General features: G+C 40.8%; 1 protein-coding gene across 2 annotated transcripts in view; it reads right to left on the bottom strand.

The window, feature by feature from the left end:
• Window positions 1–20573, bottom strand: part of ARHGAP6 (Rho GTPase activating protein 6) — a 368137-nt gene that overhangs the window by 26165 nt on the left and 321399 nt on the right. For both annotated transcript variants that reach the window (XM_077482552.1, XM_077482553.1), the window contains exon 10: window positions 16299–16396. In XM_077482552.1, coding sequence (XP_077338678.1) covers window positions 16299–16396 — 98 coding nt within the window. The remainder of the gene's footprint in view (window positions 1–16298; window positions 16397–20573) is intronic.

Here is a 20573-nt window from a genome sequence, read left to right as displayed (position 1 = left end):
CATGGTGAATCCGCCGCAGAGACCACTTCTATCTGAAACTTAACTGCTCACTGAAGAAGAGGATACTGGGGTAATGTTAGCTAGCTGCTGCCATAACAACGATACCCCTCTTCAAACAGCCGACGTATAATGACGGTGGGCGGTCCGGAAGTAGTTAACGGTTCAAATCTCAACCGTTTCCTACTGAACCAGCTGGGATTTGACCGTGTATGGCCGGCCTTAGTTCACCCAGCTATTTTTTTTTTTAGAGATTGAGGCTGGGTTCACATATGAGCACGTGACGGGTCACAGCAGGAGTTCGGTGCGTCCTGGTTGACCCTTTCAGGTCTGATTTCAGCCACAATTTTTGGCTAAATTCGGACCTGAAATGGACCAAAAGTCGCACAGCACAAGCTGCTGCAGAAATATGTGAACCGGCTCCACAGAGAGATGGTCACAATCTCCTACTATTGCAAATTGGATGCGGGGAACCCACATCCAAAGCGCACTAGTGTGAACCCGGCCTGAGTCATTTCCTGCATATCAGAAGCTGGATCTTGCATGAGTGGGAAGAAGTCTACCAACATCTGCCGCATGATAAGCCCCTTTAGGGCCCTTAGTTTGACAGTTTGCCATGGCATTCCATTCACACAACAGAGGGTACATTTAACACTTGGGGGGTTATTTACGAAAGGCAAATCCACTTTGCACTACAAGTGCACTCTAAGTGCACTTGGAAGTGCAATCGTTGTAAATCCGAGGGGGACATGCAAGGAATACAAAATACAGCATTTTAGCTTGCACATGATTGGATGATAAAATCAGCAGAGCTTCCCCTCATTTCAGATCTACCCCTCAGATTTAGAGCGACTGCACTTCCAAGTAGTGCAAAGTGAATTTGCCTTTCGTAAATAACCTCCTTTATCTTTTTTTTTTACCGTGAATACAAAGTATGCCTTAAAACAAGCACGTGTTTATGTCAATGAATTCTTTGCATGCACGTGTCTCTTAAAATGAACTAAAAGGTCCACATTAACCTATATGGTGCCATTTGTTTTATTTTGCAGAATTCTAAATGTCACCTTAGCTGTGATTTGAAAGATGAAGTATAAGCATTATCCAGGAATGAAGTCTATTATTACATGCCACATACAGGGATACATTCTGTACAGTCTTATTGCTGGTTATGTTCTGCATGATCCACCGAGTCGTTTTTTCAGCCTTTGTGACTTTGAAGATGTGTGGGTGTTATGAGTCATTTTATAAAATGACATTAAGCCAACCTGTTGCTACGTTACAGGATCTGACATGGTACATATCAGTGAGACGTAGCACACGCACTATTGTATGTGTCGTGTATCAGGGACTGCAATCAGGAAGGCTTCTGTTTTGCTCTATGTTTTTTCTATGAGATTCATGACCTGGGTGGGCTGCTTCTTGGCCTTATTACCTTGTTCATAGATCTAACAATAGTTAGCACTGAGTAAGCAATATCTCTGAATAACAGGACAGGGTCTCACTACATAACAATAGAAAGGAAGCCCAAACAACACCTATGACAGTGAGCATCATTTTTAAATATTCCATCCTAAGGAAAATAAGTGACAAGTGAATGAACTTCTTGGACAGATGGATGACAGGAAGGAAGGAAAAAAACTCAATACTGACGCACTCTGATATAAATATATACAGCATTTAAAGGAAAAAAACAACATACAAGCTAATCTTCTACAGTTAAAGCGGTATTAAACCCCAAACCCGCAATGTGATATATTGCAGCTTACCAGTCATTAGATGTGGTGGCTGCCTTAGTGTTCTTTTTTTTAGGCTTCCCCCCTCTCTGTTTTCACCTGGTGATCCAGCCAGTAACACACCTCTTGTATTAGCGAGACACAATTCTGGAGGAATGAGAACATGGGGCACAGCAGACCGCATCACTGTCAGTCAGGAAGGGGGGAGCGTGGTGTTAAATATATTAGCAGATTTAGATACACTGACAAGTTGAAGCCAAACTCCAGTTCACGCTTTATAATCAGTTACAGCAAACCGTTGTTTTCTTTTGGGATAAAGGCTATCATGACAAAAATAAAAGATGATCATTTTAATCACTTGAGCTCTGGATCATGATCATGCCATTTTTTGGCGATACGGCACTGACATTTGCTGTCGTGGGATGCTGTACCCAAAAAAAATGATGTCCTTTTTTTTCCCCACCAATAAAGCTTTCTTTTGGTGGTATTTGATTGCCTCCGTGCTTTTTATTTATAAACAATAAAGGGCCGACAATTTTGAAAAAAAAAACAATATTTTTTTTACTTTCTGCTATAAAACATATCCAATAAAAAAAATGGAAAAAAAAATCTAATTTTTTCATCATTTTAGGCCAATATGTATTCTGCTACATATTTTTGGTAAAAAAAATCCCAATATTGATTAGTTTGCGCAAAAGTTATAGCGTCTACAAACTATGGGATAGATTTATGGAATTTTTATTTATTTATTTATTTTAAACTAGTAATGGCGGTGATCAGCGACTTATAGCGGGACTGCCACATTGCACGGACAAGTCAGACACTATGTGATACTTTTTGGGGACCGTTGACACTAATACAGTGATCAGTGCTAAAAATATGCACTGTCACTGTACTAATGACACTGGTAGGGAAGGGATTAACATCAGGGGTGATCAAGGGGTTAACTATGTGCCTAACCTGTGCTTGTAGACACTGTGTGGGAGGTGCTTGTACTATGGGAAGGCAGAGATCTGTGTTCCTGCTCTGCAGGAACACAGAATGGCGATTGGCGATTGTTTACATAGGCAGACCGCCGTTCTGCCTGTCTCCCAAACAATTGGCGGGTCCCGGCGAACATCATGTCCACCGGACGCGCTGATGGGCTCCCGCTGTGTCCAATCACGGGGGGTCGCCAGTTGCGTGAGTATGCACCCCAGACCCAGAAGTGCAGGATCACATACAGGTACTACCCAGGAGGGCCGCCTTTTACAATATACAGTCAGCAAGTGGCTAATCTCCCCTGCCAGTGTTAAATGGTCTGTCTCAACCATGCAAACTGATACATTCTCCTGGAGAGCTTGTGTTTTAAAAAAAAAGAACAGACTTGTCGGCTGGTTCACCAGATGAAAATAGAAGAAAAAAGCCTAAAAAAGGAAACGAATGCAGCCATTACATCTAAGAATTGGTAAGTTGCCTTATAATAATTGTTTGCTTTTGGGTGTAATACCGCTTGAACATAGATCTAAACGCCAGCAATAAAATCTCCCTTTTCAGTTACATTCAGTTCAGTTATGATATAACGTTTTAACATAGTCATTTTAAATGTTGCTTTTAATCTTTTAAAATCTGCACATTATATTAAAATAACACTTGACGACCCTGCCCTGAAGGTCCTGGTTAAGGTACTTCCTGTTATAGGATGGGGACTAAATAGTGTGCTCCTACATTGTCATCTTGTCACACTTCCCCTCCATTGGAGACTACTAGCAGCCATGCCAAGACACATTGGGTAGGCATGGTCCACTGTTGTCTTCACCAGGAAGCCAGTCCAAAGCAATGGTGTGCAGCCAATGTTTGAGAAATTGTATATAGACAGGAAAAGCCTGAAAGAGGCAGGGGGAGATTAGCAGCAATAAGATGGAAAAACAAAGTATTTAAAAAAAGTTAAAGAATTATATGAGAGAAAATTGGCAAGTGTCCATGATACAAAGTGCTTTAGCAAACTAAATGTAATACAGTTAGGTCTGGACCTACCTTTATTTATTTATTTATTACAGGTACAGTACTTATATAGCACTGACATTTACGCAGCACTTTATATTTATATTATACATTCACATCAGTCCCTCCCCTCAAGGCGCTTACTATATAAGGTCCCTAGCTCACATTTATACATACACATTCTTTTAAAATGTTCCAATGCAAAAAAAAAAGGTAAATACTGTATATATCATATTTATCTTTCAGTTAGTGTTTGTGAGCTTCCAAACACCTTAACAATCATTCATTTCTATTTTTACAAAGGATTTTTACAGTAAAAATAGCTCCATTCCCATGACAATACCTAGAATTATCTATTTACAAACTTTGCCAATGTTCCAAGTGTGACCACTGTGCCTTGGCTCAAGGGAACTCGTGGTTTGGTTTTATAGCCTGGCTTAGTCCTACATTGGCACCCTGCTGCCTATATAGATGTACATAGGCTTGGAGCATGCTCTGCTGTTTTTTTTTTTTTTTGCCTTCCTCTGGATCAACTATGGGTATAAAATTGGGTATATTGGATTGTACGATATTTTTTATTTTAATTATTTATTGTTTTTAAGGTTGAACTGGATGGACTTGTGTCTTTTTTCAACCTGACTAACTATGTAGTAGAATAATTACTATGTAGTACTATGTACTATGTAGTAGAAATGTCAGTCCAACTGAGGAATTTATGTAAGTTGAGGTTCCCTGCTGCTATGAGTAGTGCTAGAACCCCTTAATAAGCAAATACATAAACAAATTGTGGTATTTAACACATTTGACAAATATGAAGAGTTTCTAAATATTATATACATTGTTTGGGTATAATTGTTCTAGTACTATCAAAACATTAATGCAAACCTGTACTTTGCCTATGCATTGTAATGCAACAGATTTGCTTTAATTCCCCTTATCCCAGCAGTACATACCACTGATTCATTTCTGCCAACTGCCAGCTGAAGACCCTTTACTTAAAGTGGTTGTAAACCCTTACAAACCACTTTGACCTACAGGTAAGCCTAGATTAAGGCTTACCTGTAGGTCTAAGAAACATCTCCTAAATCTACACGGTTTAGGAGATATTTACAAAAAGACAGGCACCGCTGTCTATGGCACATGCGCCATAGACAGCGGCGCACAGGCACACTGAGCAGGCCGCAGATCACAGCGATATGCTGTTCGTGTCAGCTCCCATGCGCATGCGCAGGAGTGACATCATCACGGCTCCGGCGAATCACAGCGCCGGAGCAGCGAGACCCGGAAGTCACTCCAGGATACATGGCAGCGGTGAAGATGAATGAGGAGGACCGCTTCGGGGGCTTCGTTCGAAGGTAAGTTATTCATAATGAGCTAGTATGCTATGCATACTATTTCATTATGCCTTTGCCTTGCAGGTTGCATTTAAAAAAAATAAAATAAAGTGCCTTTACTTCCTCTTTAAGTCAGTGCAGTTGAAACACTTACAGGACTGGGGATGTGAAAGCACTGGGCCAATCACCAAGCACCAGCAATGTCACGAGAGGAAGGGGTGTAAGGTATATATTTCTCTATAAAAAGAAGTACTGGGTGTTTTTTTCAGTCCCGAGAACTGAACAGAGTGGTGGTGACTCAGGAGGGGGGCAGAGGAAAAGGTGAGAACATGCTGCTGGAGAGGGGGGAATTATGGCACACTCTTACTTTGCACTACATGTGCAAAGTACAGGCCTACTTGAAACAGTTAAATATTGAAAGATGCCTTTTGTGTATGGCCTCATGAATTTCATTTCAGAAGTCTATTAGTTTGCTTCTCTACATAGTCCCTAACTATGATCTTTGTATGTAGCCAGGCTAGACTGATCTAGGCATTTGTTTCTTCCTGTACATATAATCACTTTATAAAATTACCACTAAGTTGGTAACAATTCATTTTAGGCTTTCATTCTCAATATTTGTAGAAAAACATTCCCAAATTTCTACATTTCCTTACCCAGAACGGAGTTCTTGACCCTGGTAATCTGGCTTCCTGCCTAGACATGGACTTGAATCCACCCTTTTTAGACTTACATCTGCTATTTACTCAGCCCATTTCAGTTTGTCCTAACCAGCTGTTATTTTATGCAGTTGAAGTTCTCTTAGCCGTCATTTGTGGCCCTTCCATACAAGCCAGAATTGTTTCCCCAGTTATTCTGAAATGTTTGCCACATTATGATATATTTTTATTCACTTATGTATTTCTAATGGCTACATTGATTGTTGACAAGTTCCATATTAAAGTGGAGATCCGCCCAGTGTTGCAAACATTTAAATCCAGCAGCTGCTGGCTTATAGGGCCCATACACACGATCCAAAAATCGGACGACAGATCGTCCGACTTTTTTTGTTTAATAGTCACAAGTGGAAATTGAATAGGTTACTAAAGTCACAAAAATTCTTGTACGAAAGAAAAAAAAAATCGGAAATGATGTCATGTGTTGTAATGTATTTGTATTGTATTTTCGGACGACAACTGTACTGACTAAACGAAAATTATATGATCTGGTATCATCATACGAGGAAAATTTTCAGGCTTGTTCGATCTAATAATATCAGATAAATTGTCGTGGTCGGCTCTCGAAAGCTCTGTACTAATGATGCGATTATCATACGATCGCGTTGAAAGCTGTATTTTTGGTGTGATTTTTGGATCGTGTATACGGGCTATTAATAATCGGACACTTACCTGTCCTGGAGTCCAGCGATGTCGGCATCGCAGATGATGTTTCCAACAGCTCTCAAGTGCATGCTGCCTCCATTGCGATTAAGGGATCCCGGCAGTGAAGCCTTACAGCTTCATGTCGGGAACTCTATTACACATGCGCGAGGCTCTGCTCCTCCCACCTTATGGCCTGACGGAGGAAGGAGGAGGAGAGAGCCCAGTCGGTGACATCAATACCCACGGCTGAGGCTCCCGGAAGTGGGAACAGGATACCTATGAAAGACAGGTATCATGCCCCCCCTCCCCCGAAAGGTTCCAATTGTAGCACTGGAGGGGGGGAAGGAGTACAACTTCTGGGTGAAGTTCCACTTTTGGGTGATACTCCACTTCAAGTTAAACAAAATGCTTCCTAAAATCACGTTAGAAGTGCCTTTGTTGAAATAGTATGATGACTAAGTCAACATATTTAACGATGTTAAAGTGGATTAAAGTGTTTTCTAAATGAGAGCCCTTTAAGGGTCATTTACACCAGCCCACACACTAAAATGATCCATTTTAACATGCATGCTGGTGTGTGATTTGTATGGGTATGGGAACGTAGTGCTTTGCATTTTCTAAAAACCAAGGCACTGTTTACATCAATTTTTTTTACAAATTTCTATTTATCTAGAAAGGCAGTTTCCAAAATAAAGGGGAAAAAAAACAAAAAACAAGACAACAGACAAAGCATCCATGGGTACAAATCACAACTACAATCTTTTGACAAGCATGTCATAAGTACAAATCAGTAGCAAAGGAGTAAGAACACAATTAGGCTTCATGCACACGAGCCTACACTAGCAGCTCCTAAACTTGAGTTTAGGAGCTTTTAGCTTCTTTTTTTTTTTTGCCAAAGCTCCTAAACATAACTCCATAAAAGCCTAAGTGTCAATTTACACATAGGCTTTTAGCTGCGTTTAGGAGCTGCCGTGTTTATGTGAGCTTCAACTTCCCTCTCCTGAATGCGGAAGCACCACGTTTAAGGTTGGAGCGTTTTGACCACCAGCTGTGGGAAAATGCAAAACGCGGCAATAACGCACCACATTTTGTGTTTTCCTGCGGCCGCGATAAATTTAGGCCAGTGTACATGAAGCCTTAGGCTGAAGAGGAAACAAAGTCACCTTTCTGACTGGCAGGGATGCTGTACCGTGGGGATAAAGGGACAATAAACAGGCAATCCAATAGCCGCAAAGTGTCTCTTATCACAAGCCCTAGGATGGATTTGTCATGATAAAGACTGATCCAATGTAGACTTAGAACAAAAGGAGAACTGCAGAGTATGAGAAAGAAACAGAAAAGGGCAATCACGAGAAAAGAAGGGGAGAGGAAAAAAAAAAGAAATGGGGGGGCAGGGTAATTGTGAGGAGTAGGGGAGAAAGGGAATAGGAAAAAAGTGTTGGCATGACCTAAAATCCAGCGGAGTTCACATCAAAAAAGGACCTTACGTTCCACAGAGTAGATAAATATGTTCCACAAAGTCCAAGTACGAGTACACTTCTCATTTTTTGTTGTGAAGTACTTCCTTTTTAACTTTATCAAAATGTCACAAAGTGACTTTTCATTCATGTCAATGTGCCACAGCAGACGGAGACTTCATGGGAGTTCCGGTCTCAATTTGTAAGTACCTCTCAGCCCCTGTACACACGGTTGGAGATTTTGCCAACCAAATCCGTCGGATTTTGCCCGTCGGATTTAGTCCGACGGATTGTGTCCGAAACTGTTGCATACACACGGTCGGGCCAAGTTGGCGAAAAATCCGATCTTTCAGAACGTGATGACGTAATTTCGTTACGATGGGACTACATTCAGGCTAGTAGCCAATAGCTTTGATGTAGGAATTTGATCTGAGCATGCGTGGCACTTGGTCCGATCAAAATGCTATACACATGATCAGATTACGTCTGACCGGCCCAGTTGGTCGGGAAATATTTCCAACATGTTGGAAAATTGGGTCGGACAGAGATTCGGAGGGAATCAGTCCGATGCATACCACACACAGTCGGATTATCTGACGACACGGTCCGATAAGACGCATTCCGACAGATTCTCCGACCGTGTGTACAGCGGCTTACACCTCTCCGCTCAGTCATGGTGTGAATGAGGCACCTAGAGAACAATTATTTATGTGTGCTTATATGGAAACCTGTTTTGATCAGGTGCATAACAATGCATGGCTTTGCATAAAGTATAAATGGTATAGTATTCAAAGTGGTCTGTATAATATAAGCACTGAGACTTTCTGTACCCTGCTTTGCTCAGAACAGAGCAGGGCACTCTATGCAAATACATCATCTTTCACATATTGCCAATGGTACTTGACACTGCTTCATGCACAACAAAGCAATTTGCTGAGATCTTTTTCTAAGTATGAAACACTGGGGTTGATTTACTAAAACTCGAGGGTACAAAATCTGGTGCAGCTCTGCAGAGAAATTAGCTGTCAGGTTTTTTTGTCAAAGCTTAATTGAACAAGCTGTTGATTGGTTACCATGATTAGGGTTGCCACCTCATCCCTTTAAAACCAAACACATATTAATTACACAGGTTCTGTGGCTGATTAACGTGGTAATTAAACTCACTTAGTGCCTTATCTGCATTAAATTAGCTTCAGAACGTGTGTATTTCATATATATTCGAGCATGGTTAGAGGTGGCAACCCTAACCATGCCCTGATGCACCAGATTTGTCACTCTGCAGTTTTATTAAAGGAACCCTACTATGTAAGTGAAAGCTAACAGGAAACACTGAATGCATTTGCTGTACATTATCTGAAGAACAAAAAATATACAATTTTTCAATTTAACTGGCACTTATAACTACAATATACTACTCATTCCTACAAATGTGTTGGCATTATTTCTTACACTAGTGATAACCTGCTTTTGTACTATTCTAGATGTCTGTGCAGTCTGCCCCTTTGGAAGCACTGTGCCATTACAGCAATATATATTGTGGTTGGTGGTGTTTGCATAGCTCTTCACACACACAGAGACCATCAGCTTGATACTCAGAGTACAGTTACTCCCAAGAGTCTCAGTAAGAATCCACACTAACCAAAGTTGAATTGTGGTTAAATGTGATAGCACTAAATATTCTGTGTGTTTGCACTATGGCCCAGCTTCCTGAGCATTCCTCGTATATAAAAAGCGTAGGGAGATCACATTTCTCAAAATATTCTGCCCTCCTGGGTTCAGAAGTCTTGCTGATGAGACACGTCATTCTTCTCCTGCCTTTCTGGAACATAAGTGTTGCTTTCTAGTTCCTGACATGGGGAACACATTGCTTAATTGGCTTTGCTGCAGTCTGTTTATGAAGGAAGCCTGAAAAGGCACTAAGCCATGGAATGTGGCTATTAGGCTGTAAGCATTTGACTAAACTTTTAACAGTCTTAAGCTGAGTATACATGGTCCACTTATTTGTTCAGCTGGTAGGCTGAACAAAACAAAAATACAAGCAGATTTCCCCATCCACTCAAGTGGCATGAATAGAGGAGTCCTCCCTCCTGAAACATTGTATTTGGACAGCAGGGGGCTCTCTACTGTCAGAATGCACTGATCAGTGGGTGCAGCCTATTGGCTACAGATGCTGATCAATGAAAGTTTACCAGAGTGGTCATTTGACAGAAATTGATCTAACAATGGACTTTTATCAAACAGTGAGGGCCACACACAGTCCTTGCTGAACCAGCCAAATTTTGACCTGTCTGCACCCACTTTTAAAGTGTTTGTGGGCTAGCCTTCTTTTGAAAATGCTAGCTGCCTGCCCACATTCGGCTCTAATACTTTTAAGTCACAATGGGGAACAAGTATGCTGTAAATAAGTGTCATGAAAGTGCCAAACCTTCTAATTTCTATAATTGTTCCAGGTTAGAAATTCAGAAATAAATAAGGCCATTTGCACAACAGCCAAGGAATTTGTATATTCAATTACACATTATTGAGGCTGGGTTCACACCAGTGTGCTTTGCGACCTTGCATGTGATTCGCTCCGCACTGCAGTGCACATCAAATGCGATGTCTGTGTAATGCAAATTCAGACATACAGATTGTATGGCTGAATTCACATCGCATACGGACCACAGTCGTCCACACCAGAATCGGATGGCATGGGTGTTTACACCCATGCCATCCAATTCATATGCAAACTGACAGTTTGCACTGCGATATGCGAACCAATCTAGGGGTGTCCTTAACTTTGTATTGACACCCGCAGCAGTTTGCATATGGAAGTGTGAACTGCCTGCGAGTGGGGTGCAATGCGGGAACCCGTACTGGATTTGCACGGGTTCTCGCATCGCACCAGTGTGAACCGAGCCTAAAGTATAATTTTATCATGGCAGAGTCACTTTAAAGTGATTGTAAACTCTATTTTTAAATAACAAACAGGTGCATACTAACCTGCTCTGTGCAATGGAATTGTACAGAATGGCTCAGAACCTCCTCTTTTTGGGTCCCCCGCTGGCACTCCTGGCTCTTACTTTTCTTGGTGCACCACCATAGCAAGCCGCTTCCTATCATGGCACACCTATGGGCTTCATCCTGAGCCATGCTGCCTGCGTCTATAGACACAGACCGCACCCTCCTCCAAGCTCCCTTGTTACCGGATTTGACTGATAGCAGTGGGAGCCAATGGCTCCCAGTGCTCCTAGGCAAGCCTGTGAGAGCAGGGAGAAGGGTGAAGTCCACTGCAGATCAGCACAGAGCTGGATCAAGATTGGGCTCAAGTAAGTATAAGGGGAGGGGGTGAGGGGGGCATACTGCTACCTTAACATTTTTTACCTTAATGCCAGTAATGAATTAAGGTAAAAATGTTTAGGCTTTAGAACCACTTAAAGACTTTTTTCACTTGTATGGGGCTTTAACAATGTTAAATAATATTATGTAACTATAACATTATATCTGACAAGCACTCAATGCACTGAAAATAGATGTGAACTCTACTTGGACAACATTTCATTTGCTAAAGCACTCTGGGGTTGATTTACTAAAACTGGAGAGTACAAAATCTGGTGCAGTTCTGCATAGAAACCAATCAGTTTCTAACTTCAGCTTGTTCAATCAAGCTTTGACAATAAAACATGGACTCTGATTGGTTTGTTTGTAGATCTGCACCAGATTTTGCACTCTCCGGTTTTAGTAAATCAACCCCACAGCATCATAAACTATTTATTTTTTTATCCTTTTTAGCATTTTAGTACTGCTGCTCTTCCAGCAGTACTAAAGTAGCATTAGCTACACATCATTACCCTGGACCAGCTTTCTGAATGACAATGGACCATGCATGCCGTGATAGCATTTCCGCCTGTAGACAGCACCAGTGGGGCATATAACAGGGTGACAATGCAGAAGCACAGTTGTCACTCTATCACAAGAAGTTCCTGAGCAAGGACTCTGATAGTAAAATCACCAGGTATTCACCAGGTATTAATTTATTAATGAAATTAATTAAAGCTTATATGAGAATTTACTGATTGCATTACATTCTACCTTAAATTGTTTTTTTTTTTTAAGTTTTGGATAGAATAGAGAGGAATTAGAACACCTGTCTATTTGTATTGCTGTCTGTGCCTGCATTAGGGAGATTCACCCTCTCTATTTGAACTATTTACCATTATCATTAAGGCCTCATTCACACCATAGTGCAGAGACATCAGTTTTTCTGCACACATTCTGCAAGGGCTCAAAGAAAACAATGGGGTTGATTTACTAAAGGCAAATATACTGTGCACATTGCAAAGTGCAGTTGCAGTCCGAATGAGCAGTTGCTCCAGAGCTTAGTAAATGAGCAGAAGCTCTGCTGGCTGTCATCATCCAATCATGTGCAAGCAAAAATTATGTTTTTTTTCCTTGCACTTGATTGGGTATTCTATGCAAAGTAAAGCTTTATCTCATTTACTAAGCCCAGGAGCAACTGCACTTGCAGAGTGTAACTTTCTATTTGCCTTTAGTAAATCTACCTCAATGGTTCTCTATGTGACCTGCTCATACCACAACGTGCAGATTTTTTCTGCGTAAGAATCTGCAAAAAAAAAAAAAAACTGCCATTAAATGAACTTTGGTGTAAACAGGGTACATAACATGAAAACTGATGCCAACGAACATAAAAAGTCACTGGAACGCACATGAAAACTGATGCCAGCGTGCATACAAAGTCACTGGAAGGCACATGAAAACTGATGCCAACGTGCATAAAAAGACACTGGAAGGCACATGAAAACTGATGCCAACGTGCATAAAAAGTCACTGGGACACACATGAAAACTGATGCCAACGTGCATAAAAAGTCACTGGAACGCACATGAAAACTGATGCCAACGTGCATACAAAGTCACTGGAAAGCACATGAAAACGGATGCCCAGTGCATAAAAAGTCACTGGAACGCACATGAAAACTGATGACAACGTGCATACAAAGTCACTGGAACGCACATGAAAACTGATGCCAACGTGCATAAAAAGTCACTGGAACGCATATGAAAACTGATGCCAACGTGCATACAAAGTCACTGGAACGCACATGAAAACTGATGCCAACGTGCATACAAAGTCACTGGTACGCACATGAAAACTGATGACAACGTGCATAAAAAGTCACTGGAAAGCACATGAAAACTGATGTGAATCTGATGTATACTCATGTATCTGCAACTGAAATCTGCACAGTTTTCCCATTAGTTTTCATGCACGTATAGTGTGAACGAACCCTGAAAGTGAAATTAAAAGAAAATCCCAAATTTTGGGTTGACACCAGACCAGTAATGGAGAGGAAATCTTCCCATAGTGATACTAGTTCTGGTGATCCTGGTGACACACCGGGAGTCTCTCACTTTGGAAGGATTTTCTCTCACTTCCTGTTTTGGCTATGAGACAGGAAGTGAAGGGAAATATCCCCTATGGGACACAGATACTCTATCCAAAATGAAAACAAAATGCCTTTTGTTACACTTTACGATGCATTTGAAATTCTACTGAGTTGCTTCTGTTGGCATTCACTTTGACTTTGACAAACATTGCAATAAACACAAGTAATTAAACGCATACATTCAACAATGCTCCCTAAGATCCAAATCAAAATTCAAACGGTTTCAAATGTTTTCAAACAGCTTCAACAATGTATGTCAAGGCAAAAAAACTGCCATTAAATGAACTTTGGTGTAAACAGGGTACATAACATGAAAACTGATGCCAACGAACATAAAAAGTCACTGGAAGGCACATGAAAACTGATGCCAGCGTGCATACAAAGTCACTGGAAGGCACATGAAAACTGTTGCCAACGTGCATAAAAAGACACTGGAAGGCACATGAAAACTGATGCCAACGTGCATAAAAAGTCACTGGGACACACATGAAAACTGATGCCAACGTGCATAAAAAGTCACTGGAACGCACATGAAAACTGATGCCAACGTGCATACAAAGTCACTGAAAAGCACATGAAAACGGATGCCAACGTGCATAAAAAGTCACTGGAACGCACATGAAAACTGATGACAACGTGCATACAAAGTCACTGGAACGCACATGAAAACTGATGCCAACGTGCATAAAAAGTCACTGGAACGCACATGAAAACTGATGACAAGGTGCATACAAAGTCACTGGAACGCATATGAAAACTGATGCCAACGTGCATACAAAGTCACTGGAAAGCACATGAAAACTGATGCCAACGTGCATAAAAAGTCACTGGAACGCACATGAAAACTGATGACAACGTGCATACAAAGTCACTGGAACGCACATGAAAACTGATGCCAACGTGCATAAAAAGTCACTGGAACGCATATGAAAACTGATGCCAACGTGCATACAAAGTCACTGGAACGCACATGAAAACTGATGCCAACGTGCATACAAAGTCACTGGTACGCACATGAAAACTGATGACAACGTGCATAAAAAGTCACTGGAAAGCACATGAAAACTGATGTGAATCTGATGTATACTCATGTATCTGCAACTGAAATCTGCACAGTTTTCCCATTAGTTTTCATGCACGTATAGTGTGAACGAACCCTGAAAGTGAAATTAAAAGAAAATCCCAAATTTTGGGTTGACACCAAAGCAGTAATGGAGAGGAAATCTTCCCATAGTGATACTAGTTCTGGTGATCCTGGTGACACACCGGGAGTCTCTCACTTTGGAAGGATTTTCTCTCACTTCCTGTTTTGGCTATGAGACAGGAAGTGAAGGGAAATATCCCCTATGGGACACAGATACTCTATCCAAAATGAAAACAAAATGCCTTTTGTTACACTTTACGATGCATTTTAAATTCTACTGAGTTGCTTCTGTTGGCATTCACTTTGACTTTGACAAACATTGCAATAAACACAAGTAATTAAACGCATACATTCAACAATGCTCCCTAAGATCCAAATCAAAATTCAAACGGTTTCAAATGTTTTCAAACAGCTTCAACAATGTATGTCAAGGCAAAAAAACTGCCATTAAATGAACTTTGGTGTAAACAGGGTACATAACATGAAAACTGATGCCAACGAACATAAAAAGTCACTGGAAGGCACATGAAAACTGATGCCAGCGTGCATACAAAGTCACTGGAAGGCACATGAAAACTGTTGCCAACGTGCATAAAAAGACACTGGAAGGCACATGAAAACTGATGCCAACGTGCATAAAAAGTCACTGGGACACACATGAAAACTGATGCCAACGTGCATAAAAAGTCACTGGAACGCACATGAAAACTGATGCCAACGTGCATACAAAGTCACTGAAAAGCACATGAAAACGGATGCCAACGTGCATAAAAAGTCACTGGAACGCACATGAAAACTGATGTGAATCTGATGTATACTCATGTATCTGCAACTGAAATCTGCACAGTTTTCCCATTAGTTTTCATGCACGTATAGTGTGAACGAACCCTGAAAGTGAAATTAAAAGAAAATCCCAAATTTTGGGTTGACACCAAAGCAGTAATGGAGAGGAAATCTTCCCATAGTGATACTAGTTCTGGTGATCCTGGTGACACACCGGGAGTCTCTCACTTTGGAAGGATTTTCTCTCACTTCCTGTTTTGGCTATGAGACAGGAAGTGAAGGGAAATATCCCCTATGGGACACAGATACTCTATCCAAAATGAAAACAAAATGCCTTTTGTTACACTTTACGATGCATTTTAAATTCTACTGAGTTGCTTCTGTTGGCATTCACTTTGACTTTGACAAACATTGCAATAAACACAAGTAATTAAACGCATACATTCAACAATGCTCCCTAAGATCCAAATCAAAATTCAAACGGTTTCAAATGTTTTCAAACAGCTTCAACAATGTATGTCAAGGCAGAAAACATTCACCCACGTAGACGACCCTAATAATCTGTGCCAACTGTTTGTAAATAACCACGCTGGAGCTAACAATAGGAGTGTTAAGCCCCATACACACTATCAGATTTTCTGCAGATTTTTGTCTTCAAATTTACCAAAACCATGTATTGCAAGGGCCTGCCTGATTGCATGCAAATTAAAACTCTAAAGCCCCATACACACTATCAGATTTTTGTCTTCGGATTTACCAAAACCATGTAGTGCAAGGGCACGTGCAAGCTTTGACCTCATATTATATGGTTTTTGTAAATTCAAAGGAAAAACCCTGCAGAAAATCTAATAGTGTATATGGGGCTTTAGGCTGGGTTCACATATATGCGGAGTGTTACTGAGAAAAGAAGACATCAGATGATTCTTTCTTTTTTTTTTTTTCATCTAATGCACTCGAGACTTACAACTCTAAAGGCCTGATAAACATTACAGAAAGCAGAAACATTCCCAGCACTAATTTTAATTATGAACTACAAGTAAATATAAACAAATTCACTTACGAGGACTGAGAAGCCTTTCTCCTTAGTAAATAGTCTACTACATCAGGGTCAGTTTCTAGCAGGCTAATAAGAACTTCATTCTGTAAATCAGGAGGGACCTAAAATGGAAATAATGAAATATATAAACATTGTGAAATAAAACATAAAAAAAAAAAATCCAGTGGACCAAGTATTATTACAGTAGATAAAGACAGGAATTTAAGTCAATTTCATCACAGAATAATTGAATTTATATACAACATTTGAGGGTCCATTCGGGTCATAAGGCATCCCATTAATTTAAGCAAATTAATAATTCCCTGCACAATTGATACTACCTCCTAACCAAACCGCTAGCTGGTACTTATCTGTGATTCACAAATACATATAAAAACAAAATATCACTGTTTATATGTATGTGTGAGCCCATTTATTTTGCCAACACACCATGCAGGTTTCACCCACTTTAGGAGATAAATCATAAAAAAACTGCAACAAAGTTACCAGGGCGCATCTCCAATGCCCTGATCCTTTTGCCTCATGCCACTCTGTCAATGCTACTGCCAAAAAAAATCACAGTGTGTTAAATGAAACTTCTTATTATTATATTGTATTAACCCTTTTTCATTTGTGTGTAGATGTATTGATCTGTTAATTACATCAGTTAAAGCAACCTTAGAAGTAAAAAAAAAAAAAAAGACTTGTTATTAACATTTTCTTAACATCAGTTAACTCCTTCCTCCTTTTCTCCCTTTAGCTATTATTGATTATGTTTATTTATTACTGTTGATTTTGTTCCCTTCTTCATTCATTTTGTTCTTTTTTTTTTAGTCAAATTTTAAAAATATGCAACATTGGAAAGAAAAAAATATATTTTTAAATGACTTTGTAGTATGCCAATGCTTTGTACCAGAAACTGTATTTCAGTGGCATTAAAATCCAGACAAATTGGGGGGCGGAGCCGGCCGGCGGAGTGGATGGCTGTGTAAGCGAGTAGCTCCCGCCGCGTCTACCTTCCGGAGAGCAGCCGAACGACGCGGGGCACCGAATTCTCCCATAATCTACCTACGGAGGTACCGCTGAACGTCCCGATCATGCCGCGGAAACGTAAAGACCGGAAAGAACCCGGTAAATTAACAAACTTTTTCGCCCGAGCAGGCCGCGCCGTCAGCCAAGATGGCGCCGGCCATAGTTCCAGCGCGGCACGTCCGTCCTCCCCGCAAGCCAGAGGGGGATGGAGAGGAGATGGCTCTCCAGAAACAGAGCGTATTCAGCGCTCTCCGGATTCCAGAGCCTCATCTGCTTCTAATAGCCCAGCCAAAGCAAGGCAGAAACTGACAGATGCATCCCCAGCAGGCTCAGACTCTGAAGGTAAAGATGCAGCACTAGATGACACTTTAGAGTTTAAAGACGCCATTGCGGCCTTCCCCACCACTAATGCCCCAGTTATGGACTCCACTATGAAGGAGATGTTGCTGACTCTGAGAGGCGCAATACATACCGATATGTTACAATTAGTCCAACAGTGCAAATCAGAGGTTAAAAAGGTCAGCAGCAGAGTGTCCCATATTGAGAATAAAATGGGTGAATTTACTGATACTTTCAATGCAATGGTGGACGCACATAATGACCGTGACGATGATATCCAATGGCTGAAATCAAAGGTAGCGGACCTCGAGGACCGCTCTAGAAGGAACAATGTAAAGATAAGGGGGATCCCCGAAACAGTTAAGCCGCAGGAGCTGGTACCCTTTTTTTGCAAAGTGATAAAGGATGCACTGCCAGATTTAACCGAAGAAGAGTTGATAATCGACAGGATCCATAGGCTACCGAAACCCCGACATATTCCTGAACAACTTCCAAGAGATACTATAGCCCGTATCCATTATTTTCATGTTAAAGAAAAATTTATGGCAGCGACCAGAAATGCAACTCAAATGCCTGACACCATGCAAGGACTTTCCTTTTTTGCAGATCTTTCAGCTCATACAATGCAGCGCAGACATAATTTGGTGACGATCACTAAACCCTTAAGGAATCACAAAATTCCATATCGTTGGAGATACCCGGCGAAATTGGTGGTGATGAGAGGAGACCGTGACTACACGATCACAAATCTGGAAGAAGGAATTCAACTGCTAGAAAAGTGGAACATCGTTCCTCGTCAGAACGAAATTCAACAAGAGGTAATGGACGGTAAGCGTACCCCTGATTGCCACACCTGAACTTGCTACAAGTCGGTGCCCACAATTTTTGTTTCATTTTCCTGCTCCGGAGGGTTGTACCGGCGTTATGGTCAAGTTCATCGTCCCCCCGAGAAAAGCAGGAGTATACTTGTTCAGATTTCGTTGGAAATCGCATCTTTTTATTCTGAGTGCTAAGGCACATTTCTGTGTTCACCTCTGTTCTTCAGTTTTTCTTTTGTTACTCATACGTACTTTTTCAGACATTTCTGGATCGTGATTTTTGTTTTTTCTTTTTGGTCTACTGAGACATTTATGTCAGTCTACTTATAAGGCAAAATTTTATTCTCACCGTGAATAGATGTTACATACCACTGGGGTTGCTACCCCTCCGAGTAGAGTGTTAAGACTCATTGTTGTTACCATTAGCATTGTTCTCTCTAGCTAAGATTTTACTGCTTACACGATAATTTTAGTGTTTCCTTCCTGAGTTTCAAGAGTTTAGCTCCCCTTTTTGCTCTATCGCCCAGTGTAAGAAAATGGTGTTTAAAATCACGTCCCTAAATGTTAATGGTCTAAATATCCCCTTTAAACGGCATATGGTGTGGAAAGAAGCTAAATTTCAAAAATGTGATATATTATGTTTACAAGAGACTCATTTTAAAGACAAAGGGCACCCTCTCTTGTCTCATAGTCAATTTCCCCATTGTTACCTAGCCTGTGCCAAATCAAAAACAAAAGGTGTAGCTATACTAATCAAACAGTCAGTAGAATTTAAATACAAAGCTCATTACAGTGATGAAGAGGGCAGGTATATTATTTTACTGTGTGAAATAGGGGGAGTTGCATATACTATCGTTAATGCATATGCTCCTAACAGCCACCAGTTAGTTTTTTTGCACAAACTGTGGAAGAGGGTGAAACTTCATCTGTATGGTCATCTGATACTATGTGGGGATCTGAACGTCGTTGCCGACCCCCAGATGGATGTTTCTAGATCTGGGGGCGGAGGGGCGGTTAGATCTTCCTTAAACGATTTTCTGTGTAAAAATGACCTGTTCGATGTCTGGAGATGTCAGCATTCAAATGAAAGAGATTTTTCCTTTTATTCGAAAGTACATCTGTCATACTCCAGAATAGACACTTTTTTAGTGGACAAGTTCCTATTGCAAAAAATATCATACTCAGACATAGGTCAAATCTCCTGGTCCGATCACGCGCCGGTATCTGTGACAGTGGGCACTCAACAGTTTACTACTAGAGCAAACAGATGGCGTAATGACACCCTACTGTTTGCGGACCCGGCGCTTGCATCGGACTTGAATAACTCCATCAAGGAGTTTTTTCACTTTAATGATAAACCTGACATGAATCCATCTACCCTGTGGTTATCCCACAAGGCATTTATGCGGGGAATCCTGTTGAAACATAGTGCAGATCTGCGGAGGAAAAGGAGGCATAGTCTGGAGGAATTACTGAACGAAATTAAACGTTTAGACTCTCTAAACAAGCTGTCGCCTTCGGCGGACACCAGCTCCAAGCTTTATAAAGCGAGAGAGGAGCTCAGAAACCTACTAATTTCCCAACATACCAGAAATTTACATAAACTTAAAGCGAATTTTTACATGCACGGCAACAAAGCAGGCAAATTGTTAGCTAACCAATTGAAAGATAAAATTGTTAAACAAAAAATCCCTTTTTTAACTCATCATAAGACCAAGATTAAATACATTAACCCTAAAGAAATAGCTGACACTTTTAAAGATTACTACGAGGCCCTATATAACATTGGAAGAGACCCTAGTGTTGTTCAACCGTCTTTGACCTCAATTGACTCTTTCTTAGCGGATATCATACTCCCGGTGGTTCAGCCTGAGGATTTGGACATGCTAAATTCCCCATTTACTGAGCTTGAGATTAAAGACGCTATAGCTAAACTTCCCAACGGAAAATCGCCAGGTCCAGATGGTTATTCCCCCGAATATTACAAACAATTCAAAGACTCATTGGTCCCATACCTTCTGAGGGTCTTCCAGGACGCTGCCTCCTTAGCCTCCTTTCCTGAAGAAATGTTGCAAGCAACAATTATTACTTTACCGAAACTAGGAAAGGA

The sequence above is a fragment of the Lithobates pipiens genome, unplaced genomic scaffold, assembly GCF_037356315.1.
Source record: "Lithobates pipiens isolate NorthernLeopardFrog02 unplaced genomic scaffold, aLitPip1_a1.2 Scaffold_16, whole genome shotgun sequence".
NCBI classification, from domain to species: Eukaryota; Metazoa; Chordata; class Amphibia; order Anura; family Ranidae; genus Lithobates; species Lithobates pipiens.
This window is presented reverse-complemented; position numbering and strand designations above follow the sequence as displayed.